Genomic DNA, 19,105 nt, shown 5'->3' on the forward strand with positions numbered 1-19,105 from the left:
CCAAAACATCCCCAAAACATCCCCATAAAATGGGCCCTCAGAGGGTTCTTGGACCTCAAGGTGGAAGATGGAGAGAAATTCCACTCCCAAAACATCCCAAAAATGGGCCCTCAGAGGGTTCTTTGACCTCCAGAGGTTGGAAGATGAGAGAAATTCCCCTCCCAAAACACCCCAAAAAGGAGAGAAATTCCACCCCAAAACACCCCAAAAATGGGCCCTCAGAGGGTTCTTGGACCTCAAGAAGTTGGAAGATGAAGGAGGAGAAATTCCACTCCCAAAACACCCCAAAAATGGGCCCTCAGTGGGTGCTTTGACCTCAAGAAGTTGGAAGATGGAGAGAAATTCCTCCCCAAAAATGGGCCCTCAGAGGGTTCTTGGACCTCAAGAGGTTGGAAGATGAAGGAGGAGAAATTCCTGTCCCAAAACACCCCAAAAATGGGCCCTCAGAGGGTTCTTGGACCTCCAGAGATTGGAAGATGGAGAGAAATTCCCTCCCCAAATGGAGATTCCCTGGAATTTGGGAGAGCCCCCACACATCTGGGTGTGGTGGGACCTCCTCCAGCACTGGGATTTTGCTACTGGTGCTTACTGGGGAATGTCCCTCCCTCCCTCCCACCCCCAAATCCAAACCCTTTTAGTGCTTTTAGGAGAAAACCACCCCAAAAAAATCCACCCCCAACTGTCCTTGGAATGGAATGGGCACCTCCAGGAGCAACCCAAGCCCACCAGGACCTGCCATGAGGTCCCACCAGTGCCCCACAAGACCTTGGAGTTGCATCCAGTGGGAAAATCAGGAAAATAAATCCATGAGGTATTTTGAGACCTTCAAACCCAAGAGGAGTTTTGGTGTCCTGGTTGGTTGGTTGTCACCCCCCATTAATGAAGGACCTTCTGGATCCCCTTCCAGGAGCCCCCTCAGGGGTCATCAGGTCCAGGATTGGACCCCAGGAGATGTTTTGGAGCTGCTTTGCCTCCAACCAACAGTTCCAGCTCTGAGAAATCCCCTGGAGATGTTGCTGGAAGTGGGAATGGGGATCACCTGAGGAACATCAAACCCAACCCAGATTTCCACCAAACCCAACCCAGATTTCCACCAAACCCAACCCAGAGTTCCACCAAACCAGAGTTCCACCAACCCCAACCTTCTGCTCCTCTGAAAAAAAAACCCAAATCCCCCTTTTTTTTGTGCTAAAAACCATCAGCAGAGATGAGGAGGAAGAGGAGGAGAAGGTTCCTCCAGCTCTGGAGAACCACCTGGAATTCCAGGAGAAGACTTTTTGTAGCAGCCACGGAATGTGGAGGTGTCTCCCCCCCCCAAAAAAAAAAAAAGAAACCCAACCCCAATTTTTAGGATTAAAAACCAACCCCAAAGGCCAGAAAGGGGTTTAAGGCCAGAGCCAGGAGAGGAGAAAACGGGGGGAGGGCAGAAGGTCTGAGGGACCTGCTGGTGCTCCAAGATGCTGGTGAGGAAGGTTTGGGGTCAGCCCTTGAGTTGTGGCCTTGAGGAGGAACTGTGGGGGACCCCTGGCCATGGTGGGGAGATGATACGAGGCCCTGGGGGGGTCAGGGAGGAGAAGGAGGAGGAGGAGGGGGAGGAGGAAGAAGAGAAGGAGGAGGAAGAAGAAGAAGAGGAGGAGGAGGAGGAGGAGGAGGAGGAGGAAGAAGAGAAGGAGGAGGAAGAAGAGGAAGAGGAGGAGGAGGAGGAGGAGGAGGAGGAGGAGGAGGAGGAGGAGAAAGAGGAGAAGAAGGAGGAAGAGAAGAGGAGAAGGAGGAGGAGGAGGAGGAGGAGGAAGAAGAGGAAGAGGAGGAGGAGGAGGAAGAGGAAGAGGAGAAGGAGAAGGGGCTCATCCCACCCCAAGGTGGGGCCATGCCAAGGCAGAGATGCTACGAGGCCTTGGGGGGTCCAGGGAGGAGAAGGAGGAGGAGGAGGAGGAGGAGGAGGAGGAGGAGGAGGAGGAGGAGGAGGAGGAGGAGGAGGAGGAAGAGGAGGAGGAGGAGGAGGAAGATGAGGAAGAGGAGGAGGAGCAGAAGGCGCTCAGCCCCACCCCAAGGTGGACCATGCCAAGGTGGAGGGCAAGTGACCACGAGCCCCCAAGCTGGGGAGATGCTACAAGGCCCTGGGGAGGTCCAGGGATGATGATGAGGAGGAGGAGGAGGAAGAGGAGGAGGAGGAGGAGGAGGATGAAGAGGAGGAGGAGGAGGAGGAGGAGGAGGAGCAGCACCCCAAGTTGGGCCCTGCCAAGGCTGAGGGTGGTGACCACGAGCCCAGGTTGGTGCCGGTGCCACTTCCCAGAGTTCTGCCCTGGGGTTGTGGCCTTGGCTGGCACCAAGGGGCACTGGGGGGGCTCTTGGGGGCACTGGTGAGGCTTCCCGGAGCTCTTGGTGGGCACCAAAGGGGCACTGGGGGGCACTGGTGCCACTTCCTACAGTTCTATCCTTGAGCTGTGGCCTTGGTGGGCACCAAAGGGCACTCAGGGGCATTGGTGCCACTTCCTACAGTTCTACCCTTGAGCTGTTGCTTTGGTGGGCACCAAGGGGCACTGAGAGGTTCTGGGGGGCACTGGTGCTGCTTCCTGGAGCTCTTGGTGGGCACCAAGGGGCACTGGGGGGCACTGGTGCTGCTTCCTGGAGCTCTTGGTGGGCACCAAGGGGCACTGGGGGGCTCTGGTGCCACTTCCTGGAGTTCTGCCCTGGGGGGCTGTGGTCTTAGTGGGCACCAAAGAGCACCAAGGGGCATTGAGAGGCACCGGGGGGGCACTGGTGCTGCTTCCTGGAGCTCTTGGTGGGCACCAAGGGGCACTGGGGAGCTCTGGTGCCACTTCCTACAGTTCTACCCTGGGGCTGTTGCCTTGGTGGGCACCAAGGGGCACTGGGGGGCACTGGTGCTGCTTCCTGGAGCTCTTGGTGGGCACCAAGGGGCTCTGGGGGCCTCTGGTGCCACTTCCCAGAGTTCTAACCTTGAGCTGTGGCCTTGGTGGGCACCAAAGGGCACTCAGGGGCATTGGTGCCACTTCCTACAGTTCTACCCTTGAGCTGTTGCTTTGGTGGGCACCAAGGGGGCACTGAGAGGTTCTGGGGGGCACTGGTGCTGCTTCCTGGAGCTCTTGGTGGGCACCAAGGGGCACTGAGTGGCACTGATGCCACTTCCTACAGTTCTACCCTGGGGCTGTTGCCTTGATGGGCACCAAGGGGCACTGAGAGGTTCTGGGGGGCACTGGTGCTGCTTCCTGGAGCTCTTGGTGGGCACCAAGGGGCACTGGGGAGCTCTGGTGCCACTTCCTACAGTTCTACCCTGGGGCTGTTGCCTTGGTGGGCACCAAGGGGGCACTGGGGGGCACTGGTGCTGCTTCCCGGAGCTCTTGGTGGGCACCAAGGACTCTGGGGGCCTCTGGTGCCACTTCCCAGAGTTCTACCCTTGAGCTGTGACCTTGGTGAGCACCAAAGGGCACCCAAGGGGCACTGGTGCCACTTCCTACAGTTCTACCCTTGAGCTGTTGCCTCGGTGGGCACCAAGGGGCACTGGGGGGCATTGGTGCTGCTTCCTGGAGCTCTTGGTGGGCACCAAGGGACACTGGGGGCTCTGGTGCCACTTCCTGGAGTTCTGCCCTGGGGCTGTTGCCTTGGTGGGCACCAAGGGGCACTGGGGGGCACTGCTGCTGCTTCCTGGAGCTCTTGGTGGGCACCAAGGGGCTCTGGGGGGCACTTCCCAGAGTTCTACCCTTGAGCTGTGACCTTGGTGGGCACCAAAGGGCACCCAGGGGCACTGGTGCCACTTCCTACAGTTCTACCCTTGAGCTGTTGCCTCGGTGGGCACCAAGGGGCACTGGGGGCCACTGGTGCTGCTTCCCGGAACTCTTGGTGGGCACCAAGGGACACTGGGGGGCTCTGGTGCCACTTCCTGGAGCTCTTGGTGGGCACCAAGGGGGCTCTGGGGGGCACTTCCCAGAGTTCTACCCTTGAGCTGTGACCTTGGTGGGCACCAAAGGGCACCCAGGGGCACTGGTGCCACTTCCTACAGTTCTACCCTTGAGCTGTTGCCTCGGTGGGCACCAAGGGGGCACTGGGGGGCACTGGTGCTGCTTCCTGGAGCTCTTGGTGGGCACCAAGGGGCACTGGGGGGCACTGGTGCTGCTTCCTGGAGCTCTTGGTGGGCACCAAGGGCACTGGGGGCTCTGGTGCCACTTCCTGGAGTTCTGCCCTGGGGCTGTTGCCTTGGTGGGCACCAAGGGGCACTGGGGGGCACTGGTGCTGCTTCCTGGAGCTCTTGGTGGGCACCAAGGGACACTGGGGGGCACTGGTGCTGCTTCCTGGAGCTCTTGGTGGGCACCAAGGGGCTCTGGGGGGCACTTCCCAGAGTTCTACCCTTGAGCTGTGGCCTTGGTGAGCACCAAAGGGCACCCAGGGGCACTGGTGCCACTTCCTACAGTTCTACCCTTGAGCTGTTGCCTCGGTGGGCACCAAGGGGCACTGAAAGGTTCTGGGGGGCACTGGTGCTGCTTCCTGGAGCTCTTGGTGGGCACCAAGGGCACTGGGGGCTCTGGTGCCACTTCCTACAGTTCTACCCTTGAGCTGTTTGCCTCGGTGGGCACCAAGGGGCACTGAGAGGCACTGGTGCTGCTTCCCGGAGCTCTTGGTGGGCACCAAGGGACACTGGGGGGGCACTGGTGCTGCTTCCTGGAGCTCTTGGTGGGCACCAAGGGCACTGGGGGCTCTGGTGCCACTTCCCAGAGTTCTACCCTTGAGCTGTGACCTTGGTGAGCACCAAAGGGCACCCAGGGGCACTGGTGCCACTTCCTACAGTTCTACCCTTGAGCTGTTGCCTCGGTGGGCACCAAGGGGCACTGAGGGGGCACGGGGAGGGTCTCCCAGCCCTGCCACCCTCTGCAGGTCACACCGAGGTCTCCGACTGCAGCCTCATGATGAACTTGTGCGACTTGGGGTCCACAAACTCCTCGGAGAGCTTGAAGAAGGGGATCTTCTTGGTGGTCACCACCAGGCTGAAGTCCTGGCGCTTGAGCACGAAGACCACGCCGTCCTTGAGGCCGTTGGTCACCGGCTCCTCACTGACCAGTGTCCACTGCTTGGCCAACCACCGGTCCTTGTGGTACTGGATGGTGGGTCCAGCTGTCAGGTACCGCTCCAGGAAGGCCTTGGGGAGGGAAAGGACACCTGAAGGTCACCTGCTGGTGGTGGGTTTGGGTTGGTTGGTTTGTTTTTTTTTTTGTTGGCAGCCCGGAGCTGCTCGACAGGTCCTGCTGGAAGAACATCCCAGTACGACCAGTTCCCACCAGGCTGATCCCTCCTGGGGGTCACACCCACTTTTCTGGGTGGATCTGGGAAAGAGCTCCATGGTCACAGAGTTCACCTTGTGTCCCATCCCCATCTTGTCACTCAGTGCCATGTCCAGGACACCTCCAGGGATGGGGCAGTCACAGGGATGGATTTAGGCTGGAAAAGCCCTCCAAGGTCACCAAGTCCACCCTGTGTCCATCCCCACCTTGGCACTCAGTGCCACCTCCAGGGGTTCCTTGGACACCTCCAGGGGTGGGGACTCCACCCCCTCCCTGGGCAGCCCCTTCCAAGGCCTCCCCACCCTTTCCACAAAGAAATTCCTCCTCATGTCCCACCTGCCCCTCCCCTGGCACAGCCTGAGGCCCTTTGCCCTTGGCCTGTCCCTGTTCCCTGGCAGAAGATCCCACCCTTGCCCTTGGCCTGTCCCTGTTCCCTGGCAGAAGATCCCACCCTTGTCCTTGGCCTGTCCCTGTTCCCTGGCAGAAGATCCCACCCTTGCCCTTGGCCTGTCCCTCTTCCCTGGCAGAAGATCCCACCCTTGCCCTGGTCCTGTCCCTTCTTCTCCAGAAGAAGAGCCCGACCCCACCTTGACACAACCTCCTGTCCTTGTCCCTCCCCACGAGAAGAACACCCACCCCAGTCCTTCCCCTTGAGCAAACCCCTGGACCTGCCCCATCCCACCCCACCCCACCCCATCCCATCGCATCCCACCCCACCCAATCCCACCCCATCCCATCCCATCCCATCCCACCTCACCCCATCCCATCCCATCCCACCCCATCCCACCCTACCCCATCCCATCCCATCCCATCCCACCTCACCCCATCCCATCCCATCCCATCCCACCCCATCCCACCCCACCCCATCCCATCCCACCCCAACCCGCCCCACCCCACCCCATCCCATCCCACCCCACCCCACGCCATCCCATCCTACCCCATACCACCCCATCCCACCCCATCCCACCCCACCCCACCCCACCCCATTCCATCCCACCCCATCCCACCCCATCCCACCCCATCCCATCCCATGCACCTTGGGGGTCATGTCGTGGGTGATGCAGAACTCCAGGTGCTGCAGGATGCTCTCCATGGTGTGGTAGGGCTGCTGCTTGGTGGTCCTCAGGTACTTCTGCATGGCCCTGGCCATGGAGGCAAAGATGGCCTGGGCAGCCTCCCGGGGGTCCATGATCTCCCGGGGGTTCTTCTGGTCCTCCTCCTGCAGCCTCTTGATGTGGGTGAAAGCTTCTTCCACTGCCACCACCAACCTGTCGGGGTGGGAGCCGTGGGGGTGGGCAAGGTGGGGCAGGGGCTGCTGGGGTGGGGGGACCCCCATGGGGGGAGCCCAACTGGCACCCCAAACCAGCTCTGTGGGCACTCAGTGACCCTGGGGGGGACTGGAGGGGCTGCTGACCCATGGGGAGAGGAGTCCACGTGGGGCAGAAGGGCTGGTGGGACTCTGTGAGGGGGGGACACTTGTTGGGGCAGTTCCTGAAGGACTCACCCCATGGGAGAGTGACCCACATTGAGGGACTGACCCCATGGGAGAGTGACCAACATTGAAGGACTGACCCCATGGGAGAGTGACCCACATTGAGGGACTGACCCCATGGAAAGGGACCCACATTGAGGTACTGACCCCATGGAAGAGTGACCAACATTGATGGACTGACCCTATGAGAGAGTGACCCACATTGAGGGACTGACCCCATGGAAAGGGACCCACATTGAGGGACTGACCCCATGGGAGAGTGACCCACATTGAAGGACTGACCCCATGGGAGAGTGACCCACATTGAGGGACTGACCCCATGGAAAGGGACCCACATTGAGGGACTGACCCCATGGAAAGGGACCCACATTGAAGGACTGACCCCAGGGAAGAGTGACCCACATTGAGGGACTGACCCTATGGGAGAGTGACCCACATTGAGGGACTGACCCCATGGGAGAGTGACCCACATTGAGGGACTGACCCCATGGGAGAGTGACCCACATTGAGGGACTGACCCCATGGAAAAGGACCCACATTGAGGGACTGACCCCATGGGAGAGTGACCAACATTGGGGCAGTTCCTGAAGAACTGACCCCATGGAATGGGACCCACATTGAGGCACTGACCCCAGGGAAGAGTGACCCACATTGAAGGACTGACCCTATGAGAGAGTGACCAACATTGGGACAGTTCCTGAAGGACTGACCCCATGGAATGGGACCCACATTGAAGGACTGACCCCAGGGAAGAGTGACCCACATTGAAGGACTGACCCCATGGAAGAGTGACCAACATTGATAGACTCACCCCATGGGAGTGAGTTCCTGAAGAACTGACCCCATGGAATGGGACCCACATTGAGGGACTGACCCCATGGAAAAGGACCCACATTGAGGGACTCACCCCATGGAGAGTGACCCACATTGAGGAACTCACCCCATGGGACAGTGACCCACATTGAGGGACTGACCCCATGGAAAGGGACCCACATTGAGGGACTGACCCCATGGAATGGGACCCACATTGAAGAACTGACCCCATGGAATGGGACCCACATTGAGGGACTGACCCCAGGGAAGAGTGACCCACACTGGCCACTGGAGCCCACCCAGGTGCCCCCAGGGCCGTACCTGGCGCGGCGTTTCCGCACCCGGCGCTCGTGCTCCGCCTCCTCGTAGTAGAACTCGTTGTGGCTGTTGTCGCGACGTCGCGCGGCCGCCGCGATCACCGCGCGCGGTTGGCCCGAGGAGTTGTTGGTGGAATTCTCTGCGAGGGGCACGGGGGAAGGGGGGGAAGGTGGGAGGGAGGTTTGGGTGAGTCTGGGCTAAGGCTGAGTTCGGCAAAGCAGGAAAAGGGCACAGAGAGGAGAGGAGGGCAAAGGGAGGGCAAAGGGGGCACAGAGAGGAGAGGAGGGCAAAGGGAGGGCAAAGGGGGCACAGAGAGGAGAGGGGAGGGCAAAGGGAGGGCAAAGGGAGGACAAAAGGGGGCACAGAGAGGAGAGGGGAGGGCAAAGGGAGGGCAAAGGGGGCACAGAGAGGAGAGGGAAGGGCAAAGGGAAGGCAAAGGGAGGACAAGAGGGGGCACAGAGAGGAGAGGGGAGGGCAAAGGGAGGGCAAAGGGGGCACAGAGAGGAGAGGAGGGCAAAGGGAGGGCAAAGGGGGCACAGAGAGGAGAGGGGAGGGCAAAGGGAGGGCAGAAGGGGGCACAGAGAGGAGAGGGGAGGGCAAAGGGAGGGCAAAGGGAGGACAGAGATGAGAGGGGAGGGCAAAGGGAGGGCAAAGGGGGCACAGAGAGGAGAGGGGAGGGCAAAGGGAGGGCAAAGGGGGCACAGAGATCAGAGGAGAGGGAAAAGGGGGCACAGAGAGGAGAGGGGAGGGCAAAGGGAAGGCAAAGGGAGGACAAAAGGGGGCACAGAGAGGAGAGGGGAGGGCAAAGGGAGGGCAAAGGGGGCACAGAGAAGAGAGGAAAAGACACAGGGAGGGCAAAGGGGGCACAGAGAGGAGAGGAAAAGACACAGGGAGGGCAAAGGGGGCACAGAGAAGAGAGGAAAAGACACAGGGAGGGCAAAGGGGGCACAGAGAAGAGAGGAAAAGACACAGGGAGGGCAAAGGGGGCACAGAGAGGAGAGGAAAAGACACAGGGAGGGCAAAGGGGGCACAGAGAAGAGAGGAAAAGACACAGGGAGGGCAAAGGGGGCACAGAGATAAGAGAAGAAGGCAAAGGGAGGGCAAAAGGGGCACAGAGAGGAGAGCAGAAAGAAAAGGGAGGGCAAAATGGGCACAGAGATAAGAGGAGAAGGCAAAGGGGGCACAGAAAGGAGACAAGAGGGCACAGGGGGCACAGAGGAGAGCAGATGGCACAGGGCAGGTGGGGGCTCACCCTCTCCGAGGGAATAGACCTTAAAGCCGGACATCTTCTTGGCCAGGACAGACTTGGGCAGGTTGAGCAGGGCCGGGTTGTAGACGGGGAAATCGTGGTAATAATTCTCCAGGATCCACACGGCCGCTCGTTGGATGCTGCAGGGCAGACACGGGCCGGGCACGGAGGGTGGGCAGTGCCAGGTGGGCAGGGGGCACACGGAGGGGCAGCAGGACAGGGAGGGAGAGAGAGAATCATGGAATCAGCTGGGTGGGAAGAGACCTCTGAGATCATCAAGTCCAACCCTTGATCCAACCCCAGTGTGATCACCAGATCATGGCACTGAGTGCCATGTCCAGTTTCATCACCCACCAAAGCCCTCCAAGACCCTGAGGTGCCCAAACTGTAGGCCAAGAACCCACCAGAGCCCCTCCCACACCTAAGGTGGCCAACGTTGGAGACCAAGAACCCACCAAAGCCTTCCAAGCCCCTCCCATACTTGAGGTGCCCAACCAAGAACCCACTAAAGCCCTTCCCATACCTGAGGTGCCCAAATTGTACACCAAGAACCCACCAGAGCCCCTTCCATACCTGAGATGCCCAAATTGTAGACCAAGAACCCACCAAAGCCCCTCCCATACCTGAGGTGCCCAATGTTGAAGAACAAGAACCCACTAAAGCCCTTCCCATACCTGAGGTGCCCAACCAAGAACCCACCAAAGCCCTCCAAGACCCTTCCACACCTGAGGTGCCCAATGTTGTACACCAAGAACCCCCTCAAAGCCTTCCAAGCCCCTCCTCTACCTGAGGTGCCAAACCAAGAACCCACCAGAGCCCTTCCCATGCCTGAGATGCCCAAATTGTACACCAAGAACCCACCAAAGCCTTCCAAAGTCCCTCCCATACCTGAGGTGCCCAACCAAGAACCCACCAGAGCCCCTCCCATACCTGAGATGCCCAAATTGCACACCAAGAACCCACTAAAGCCCTCCAAGCCCCTCCCATACCTGAGGTGCCCAACGTTGGAGACCAAGAACCCACCAGAGCCCCTCCCATACCTGAGGTGCCCAACCAAGAACCCCCCAAACCCTTCCAAGCCCCTCCCATACCTGAGGTTCCCAACCAAGAACCCACCAAACCCTTCCAAGCCCCTCCCATATCTGAGGTTCCCAACCAAGAACCCACCAAAGCCCTCCAAGCCCCTCCCCCTACCTGAGGTGCCCAATGTTGTACACCAAGAACCCCCTCAAACCCTTCCAAGCCCCTCCCATAGCTGAAGTGCCCAACCAAGAACCCACCAGAGCCCCTCCCATACCTGAGATGCCGAAATTGTAGACCAAGAACCCACCAAAGCCCTCCAAGCCCCTCCCATCCCTGAGGTGCCCAACGTTGGAGACCAAGAACACACCAAAGCCCCTTCCATACTTGATATGCCCAATGTTGTACACCAAGAACCCACCAAAGCCCTCCAAGACCCTCCCATACCTGAGGTGCCCAATGTTGTACCAAGAACCCCCCCAGAGCCCTCCAAGCCCCTCCTCTACCTGAGGTGCCAAACCAAGAACCCACCAAAGTCCCTCCCCTACCTGAGGTGCCAAACCAAGAACCCACCAAAGTCCCTCCCATACCTGAGGTGCCCAAATTGGAGACCAAGAACCCACCAGAGCCCCTCCCATCCCTGAGGTGCCCAACCAAGAACCCACCAAAGCCCTTCCCATACCTGAGATGCCGAAATTGTAGACCAAGAACCCACCAAAGCCCTTCCCATACCTGAGATGCCCAAATTGGAGACCAAGAACCCACCAGAGCCCCTCCCATACCTGAAGTGCCCAACCAAGAACCCACCAAAGCCCTTCCCATACCTGAGATGCCCAAATTGTAGACCAAGAACCCACCAAAGCCCTCCAAGCCCCTCCCCTACCTGAGGTGCCTAATGTTGTACACCAAGAACCCCCCAAACCCTTCCAAGCCCCTCCCATACCTGAGGTTCCCAACCAAGAACCCCCCAAACCCTTCCAAGCCCCTCCCATACCTGAGGTGCCCAACCAAGAACCCACCAAAGCCCTCCAAGCCCCTCCCCTACCTGAGGTGCCCAATGTTGTACACCAAGAACCCCCCAAACCCTTCCAAGCCCCTCCCATACCTGAGATTCCCAACCAAGAACCCCCCAAACCCTTCCAAGCCCCTCCCATACCTGAGGTGGCCAACGTTGGAGACCAAGAAGCCACCAGAGCCCCTCCCATACCTGAGGTGCACAATGTTGTACACCAAGAACCCACCAAACCCTTCCAAGCCCCTCCCATACCTGAAGTGCCCAATGTTGTACACCAAGAACCCCCCAAACCCTTCCAAGCCCCTCCTCTACCTGAGGTGCCAAACCAAGAACCCCCCAAACCCTTCCAAGCCCCTCCCATACCTGAGGTGCCCAATGTTGTACACCAAGAACCCCCCAAACCCTTCCAAGCCCCTCCCATACCTGAGGTTCCCAACCAAGAACCCACCAAAGCCCTCCAAGCCCCTCCCCTACCTGAGGTGCCCAACCAAGAACCCACCAAAGCCCTCCAAGCCCCTCCCCTACCTGAGGTGCCCAATGTTGTACACCAAGAACCCCCCAGAGCCTTCCAAGCCCCTCCCATACCTGAGGTGCCCAATGTTGTACACCAAGAACCCCCCAAACCCTTCCAAGCCCCTCCCATACCTGAGGTTCCCAACCAAGAACCCCCCAAACCCTTCCAAGCCCCTCCCCTACCTGAGGTGCCCCACGTTGTAGAAGCGACTGGCACCGTCGGCCGAGCGCACGGCCTTGAGGGTGAACTGGGGCTGCAGCTGGCGCAGCTCCAGCAGCACCAGTGCCAGGTAGTGCACGAAGAGCAGGGCGTCCACCAGCGACACCGCGAACTGCACCACGCCCTGGTAGTCGCGGTGCCGCGAGTCCAGGATCCGGACGCCGTAGAAGAGCCAGTAGGACACCACCAAGAGGAAGACCAACACCATGAGGAGGGCCCGGAAGACGAAGACGCGCGGGAGGAAGGCCTTGGGGCGGCGGAAGAACAGGGCCCAGCTGCCCAAGAGGAGGATGAGGAGTTTGAAGGCCACCGAGATGAAGAGCCCCTCGCAGGGCGTCCCGCAGGGCTCCAGCTCCTCCCTCCACAGCAGCTGGGGCAGCAGCATGAAGGCCAGGGGGGTGAGGAAGGCCAGCAGTGCCAGCGCCGCGCCCAGTGCCACGCCCAGGTGGCGGGAGCAGTCCAGGTGGGCGCTGTCCTCCATGTCCTTGGTGATGCGGGTGATGTCATCGTGGGAGATGCTGTGCTCCGACGTCCCCGTCACCACCGTGGTGGTCTCGCCCCAGTTGTCATCCTGGGGAGGGCACAGGTGGCAGGGGTTACACGGGGGGGGTGGTCCTCAAGAGGGTTGTGGGCACCCCAAGGGGGTGGTGCCCACACTGGAGCCCCTCACCCTAATTCCAGCCTGGAGCACTGTTGGGTGCCATCACCCCCAGTTGGGTGGTGGAAGATCAGACTGGGGGGATGCCAAGATCCCACCCCAATTCCAGCATCCCACCCACCACACTTCAGTGCCAGGAGTGATGCCAGCCTGGGCTGGGGATGCAGAGATCCCATCCCAATTCCAGCATCCCACCCACCACACGTGAGTGCCAGGAGCAATGCCAGGTGCCATCACCCACCCCATGTTGGGTGGTGGAAGCTCAGCCTGGGTTGGGGGCACACAGAGATTCCACCCCAATTCCAGTGTTCCACCCACCACACCTTGATGCCCAGAGTGATGCCAGGCACCATCACCCCCAGTTGGATGGTGGAAGATCAGCCTGGGCTGGGGTGATGCCAAGATCCCACCCCAATTCCAGTGTCCCACCCAGCACAACTCAATGCCCAGAGCAATGCCAGGTGCCATCACCACCCCATTGTGTGGTCAAGCTCAGCCTGGGCTGGGCATTCCACCCACCACACTTCAATGCCAGGAGCAATGCCAGGTGCCATCACCCACCCCATGTTGGGTGGTGGAAGCTCAGCCTGGGCTGGGGGCACACCAAGATCCCACCCCAATTCCAGCATCCCACCCACCACACCTCAGTGCCAGGAGCAATGCCAGGTGCCATCACCCACCCCATGTTGGGTGGTGGAAGCTCAGCCTGGGCTGGGGGCACACCAAGATCCCACCCCAATTCCAGCATCCCACCCACCACACCTCAATGCCAGGAGCAATGCCAGGTGCCATCACCCCCCATTGGGTGGTGGAAGCTCAGCCTGGGCTGGGGGCACACCAAGATTCCACCCCAATTCCAGCATCCCACCCACCACACCTCAATGCCAGGAGCAATGCCAGGTGCCATCACCCCCCCCATTGGGTGGTCAAGCTCAGCCTGGGCTGGGCATTCCACCCACCACACTTCAATGCCAGGAGCAATGCCAGGTGCCATCACCACCCCATTGGGTGGTCAAGCTCAGCCTGGGCTGGGCATCCCACCCACCACACTTCAATGCCAGGAGCAATGCCAGGTGCCATCACCCCCCATTGGGTGGTGGAAGCTCAGCCTCAGAGATCCCACCCCAATTCCAGCATCCCACCCACCACACCTCGATGCCAGGAGTGCTGCCAGGTGCCATCACCCCCTGCTTGGTGGGGGAGATGTCAAGACTTGGTCGGGACCTCCTGGAAAAGCCCCGGCCGGGGCTCCTTTCCGTGTTCCAGCACCGGCAAGAGCAGCTTGGGAAGTGGGAAGTCTCCTCCTCATTGGTGGGGCCAGAAGGAACATGCCCAGTTCCTGCCCCAACACAGCCAGGATGGAGTCCTTGGGATCTCCTCCCACCCCCAGAACCTCCTCCTGCAGCCACAGAGGTGCCAAAACAACCTGGTCCTGTTTGACTCCTTCCCACACGTCTGTCTGTGTGTCCATCCTCTCCCACACCTGTCCCTGTGTCCATCCTCTCCCACACCTCTGTCCCCATGTCCATCCTCTCCCTCAGCCTTTCCCTCATGTCTGTCCCTCTGTCCATCCTCTCCCATGTCTGTCCCTGTGTCCATCCTCTCCCATGTCTGTTCCTCTGTCCATCCTCTCCCACACCTCTGTCCCTGTTTCCATCCTCTCCCTCAGCCTTTCCCACACCTCTGTCCTTGTGTCCATCCTCTCCCATGTCTGTCCCTGTGTCCATCTTCTCTCGCACCTCTGTCCCTCTGTCCATCCTCTCCCATACCTGTCCTTGTGTCCATCCTCTCCCACCTCTGTCCCTCTGTCCATCCTCTCCCATACCTGTCCTTGTGTCCATCCTCTCCCACACCTCTGCCCCTCTGTCCATCCTCTCCCACCTCTGTCCCTCTGTCCATCCTCTCCCACCTCTGCCCCTCTGTCCATCCTCTCCCACACCTGTCCCTGTGTCCATCCTCTCCCATGTCTGTCCCTGTGTCCATCCTCTCCCACACCTGTCCTTGTGTCCATCCTCTCCCACACCTCTGCCCCTTTGTTCATCCTCTCCCACCCCTGTCCCTCTGTCCTTCCTCTCCCACGTCTGTCCCTGTGTCCATCCTCTCCCACCTCTGTCCCTGTGTCCATCCTCTCCCACCTCTGTCCCTCTGTCCATCCTCTCCCACACCTCTGCCCCTCTGTCCATCCTCTCCCACCTCTGTCCCTCTGTCCATCCTCTCCCACCCCTGTCCCTCTGTCCATCCTCTCCATGTCCTTGTGTCCATCCTCTCCCACCCCTGTCCCTCTGTCCATCCTCTCCCACACCTGTCCCTGTGTCCATCCTCTCCCACACCTGCCCCTCTGTCCATCCTCTCCCACCTCTGTCCCTGTGTCCATCCTCTCCCACCCCTGTCCCTCTGTCCATCCTCTCCCACACCTGTCCCTGTGTCCATCCTCTCCCACCTCTGCCCCTCTGTCCATCCTCTCCCACACCTGTCCCTGTGTCCATCCTCTCCCATGTCTGTCCTTGTGTCCATCCTCTCCCATGTCTGTCCCTGTGTCCATCCTCTCCCACACCTGTCCTTGTGTCCATCCTCTCCCACACCTCTGCCCCTTTGTTCATCCTCTCCCACCTCTGTCCCTCTGTCCATCCTCTCCCATGTCTGTCCCTGTGTCCATCCTCTCCCACCTCTGTCCCTGTGTCCATCCTCTCCCACCTCTGTCCCTCTGTCCACCCTCTCCCACGTCTGTCCCCGTGTCCATCCTCTCCCACCTCTGTCCCTGCGTCCATCCTCTCCCTGTCCTTGTGTCCATCCTCTCCCACCTCTGTCCCTCTGTCCATCCTCTCCCTGTCCTTGTGTCCATCCTCTCCCACCCCTGTCCCTCTGTCCATCCTCTCCCACACCTGTCCCTCTGTCCATCCTCTCCCACACCTGTCCCTCTGTCCATCCTCTCCCACATGTCTGTGGGAACCCTCGATGCCAGGGCTGGACTGGGCAGGCTCAGCCTCTGCCAGCGCCGGCTCCTTGGAGAGGGAAGATGAAAAGATCCGGAGCCGCCGGCGTGGGTGTCAGAGGGAGGATGAAAGGGTGGCACGGGCTCCATGGAATCCCAAGGAATTCCAGCACCTGGCACAGAGGGCACGAGGGACCTCCACGGGCAATGGAGAGACACAATACGGAGCCTCCTCCACATCAGTCCAAGCTGGCATCACCCATAGGTGTGGCACTGATCCCTGGGGAGTGGATCCCAAGGGAATGGATGCCCAGGGGTGTTTCCCAGCCTGGGATGAGCCTCCATGGAATGCCAAGGAACTCCAGCACCTGGCACAGAGGGCACGAGGGACCTCTACAGGCAACGGAGAGACACAACATGGAGCCTCCTCCATATCAATCCAGGTTGGCATCACCCACAGGCGTGGCACTGATCCCTGGGGAGTGAATCCCAAGGGATTGAACGCCCAGGGGTGTTTTCCAATCTGGATGCCCAGGGGTGTTTCCCAGCCTGGGATGAGGCTTCATGGAATGCCAAGGAACTCCAGCACCTGGCACAGAGGGCATGAGGGACCTCTACAGGCAATGGAGAGACACAACATGGAGCCTCCTCCATATCAATCCAAGTTGGCATCACCCACAGGCGTGGCACTGATCCCTGGGGAGTGAATCCCAAGGGAATGGATGCCCAGGGGTGTTTTCCAGCCCATGGTGAGGCTTCATGGAATGGCAAGGAACTCCAGCACCTGGCACAGAGGGCACGAGGGACCTCTACAGGCAATGGAGAGACACAACATGGAGCCTCCTCCATATCAATCCAAGTTGGCATCACCCACAGGCGTGGCACTGATCCCTGGGGAGTGAATCCCAAGGAAATGGATGCCCAGGGGTGTTTTCCAGCCCATGCTGTGCCCGGGGTGCTGTGCCAGCCGGTGCCCTTTCCTTTGCCCCCACGCTGTGGCACCAGAGCCCTCGGCCGACCCAACCAGCTGAACCAGGAAAGCTCCAGGAGCATCGGGAGCCTCTCCCACCTTGGCACCAACCTCCCCAGGCTGGCACGGAGGTGCCAATGCCATCCCCACCCCGTGCCCCTCTCACCTGCTCGTCCCCACGTGTCGACTCGTTGTCCAACAAAGGCTCTCCCGGCGCTTGGATGGTCACGGATTTGTCCCCTCGGCTCCCGTCGCGGCTCTTGGAGCGATGCCGCTCCCGCCGGTCCCTGGGGAGGCACCAGAGGGGCAGCAGGGTGGGCACAGGGGGTGGCAGCACCCGCCGGGCTCGGGGCACACCTCAGGATCTCACCTGTGCTTGCGGGAGCTGCGGGAATGGCCGGATTTGTAGGAATAGCCGGAATATTGGGATTCGTTGTCCATGGTGTCCGAGCGCCGGCGCTTGTGGCGCTCCAGCCCGAGGGCTCTGGGTGTGCCCACCCCGGGGAGGGCAGCCAGGGCCTCCTTGCCAGGGGGCTTCTTCAGGCCCAGGGGCACCTTCAGGAAGTCGACTGTCACCTTGAGGGTCTCTATTTTGATCACCTGGTTGGGCTCTTCTCAGGAGAAAAGGGTTCGCCCACCTGCAGGTGAAGGGAAGGGTCACCTGGGGCGTGCCAGTATTGCCACCGGGAATGTGCCAGGGAGGGGTCCCTGCCCACCACCCACCACCCACCCCAGCCCCATTGAGGGGTCCCTTCCCATCACCCACCACCCACCACCCACCTCAGACCCAGTGAGGGGTCCCTTCCCATCACTCACCACCCACCCCAGCCCCAGTGAGGGGTCCCTTCCTATCACCCACCACCCACCACCCACCCCAGCCCCACTGTGGGGTCCCTTCCCATCATCCATCACCCACCACCCACCACCCATCACCCACCACCCACCTCAGCCCCAGTGAGGGGTCCCTTCCCATCACCCATCACCCACCACCCATCACTGACCACCCACCACCCATCCCAGCCCCAGTGAGGGGTCCCTTCCCACCACCCACCACCCACCACCCATCACCCACCTCAGCCCCAGTGAGGGGTCTCTGCCCACCACCCATCACCCATCCCAGCCCCAGTGAGGGGTCCCTTCCCATCACCCACCACCCACTACCCACCACCCACCACTCACTAACCATCACCCACCACCCACCTCAGTCCCAGTGAGGGGTCCCTTCCCACCACCCACCACCCACCACCCACCCCAGCCCTGCCCCACCACCCACCACCCATCACCCACCACCCACCACCCATCCCAGCCCCAGTGATGGGTCCCTCCCCATCACCCACCAACCATCACCCACCACCCATCACCCACCACCCACCACCCACCACCCATCCCAGCCCCAGTGAGGGGTCCCTTCCCATCACTCACCACCCACCACCCACCCCAGCCCCAGTGAGGGGTCTCTTCCCACCACCCACCACCCACCTCAGACCCAGTGAGGGGTCTCTTCCCACCACCCACCATCCATCATCCACCACCCACCACCCACCTCAGTCCCAGTGAGGGGTCCCTTTCCATCACCCACCACCCACCACCCACCTCAGCCCCAGTGAGGGGTCTCTTCCCACCACCGATCACCCACCACCCACCACGCATCACCCACCACCCATCACCCACCACCCACCACCCACCTCAGCCCCACTGAAGGGTCCCTCCCCATCACCCACCAACCATCACCCACCACCCATCACCCACCACTCACCACCCACCACCCACCTCAGCCTCAGTGAGGGGTCCCTTCCCACCACCCACCACCCACCACCCACCACCCACCATAGCCCCAGTGAGGGGTCCCTTCTCATCACCCACCCCCCATCACCCACCACCCACCCCAGCCCTGCCCCACCCCAGCTCCAGCCTCGGTGCCCACACAGCTGGCACAGCAGCAGGAAAGGAGATTTTGGGGTCATCTGGGGCGTTTTTAGGTTTATCCTGTGCCCAAGTTGAGCTGCGCTTCCCCCCCTAATTAACACCTTAATTATTAGCAGGATCATTAATTGAACTGCCAAGACAATGCCTGGGGTGGGGGCCCAAAATAGGGGATGAGTAATTGGGTGCAGAGAAGGCTCCAGGCCCAGCTGGGCACGGGGAGCTGTGCCCGGGCACATTCCCTGCCCGGATCCGGCTCTGCAGGGCATCGGGAATGGCAGGGAGGTGCCAGCAGCACGTGTGGGAATCACACATGTGTCAATGCACACATGTGGTGCCCACCCACACGTGTGTAAATCACACACATGTAAATACACACACGGTGCCCACCCACACGTGTGTAAATCACACACATGCAAATACACACACGGTGCCCATTCACAGGTGTGTCAGTCCCACACATGGTGCCCATTCACACACATGTAAATCACACACATGTAAATCACACACATGTAAATAAACACACACGGTGCCCGCCCACACATGGTGCCCATCCACACGTGTGTCACCGCCACACACGGTGCCCATTCACACGTATGTAAATCCCACACATGTAAATACACACACACGGTGCCCACCCACACGTGTGTCAGTCCCACACACGGTGCCCATTCACATGCATGTAAATCAC

At 60.3% G+C, this 19,105-nt stretch overlaps 1 protein-coding gene across 4 annotated transcripts in view; it reads right to left on the minus strand.

The window, feature by feature from the left end:
• Positions 1-623: 623 nt before the first annotated feature.
• Positions 624-19,105, minus strand: part of VANGL2 (VANGL planar cell polarity protein 2) — a 30,874-nt gene continuing 12,392 nt past the window's right edge. For 3 of the 4 annotated variants that reach the window (XM_071579492.1, XM_071579494.1, XM_071579493.1), the window contains exons 3-9: positions 16,862-17,129; positions 16,658-16,778; positions 11,895-12,502; positions 9,167-9,303; positions 7,918-8,053; positions 6,328-6,559; positions 624-5,149 (exon numbers count right to left, since the gene is read on the minus strand). In XM_071579492.1, the coding sequence (XP_071435593.1) occupies positions 4,889-5,149; positions 6,328-6,559; positions 7,918-8,053; positions 9,167-9,303; positions 11,895-12,502; positions 16,658-16,778; positions 16,862-16,932 (1,566 nt within the window). In that variant the 5' untranslated portion in view covers positions 16,933-17,129 and the 3' untranslated portion in view covers positions 624-4,888. Of the gene's footprint in view, positions 5,150-6,327; positions 6,560-7,917; positions 8,054-9,166; positions 9,304-11,894; positions 12,503-13,740; positions 14,125-16,657; positions 16,779-16,861; positions 17,130-19,105 lie in introns of those variants that run through there. The other variant, XM_071579491.1, reaches the window with a different exon arrangement.

The sequence above is a fragment of the Pithys albifrons genome, chromosome 30 (genome assembly GCF_047495875.1).
Source record: "Pithys albifrons albifrons isolate INPA30051 chromosome 30, PitAlb_v1, whole genome shotgun sequence".
NCBI classification, from domain to species: domain Eukaryota; kingdom Metazoa; phylum Chordata; class Aves; order Passeriformes; family Thamnophilidae; genus Pithys; species Pithys albifrons.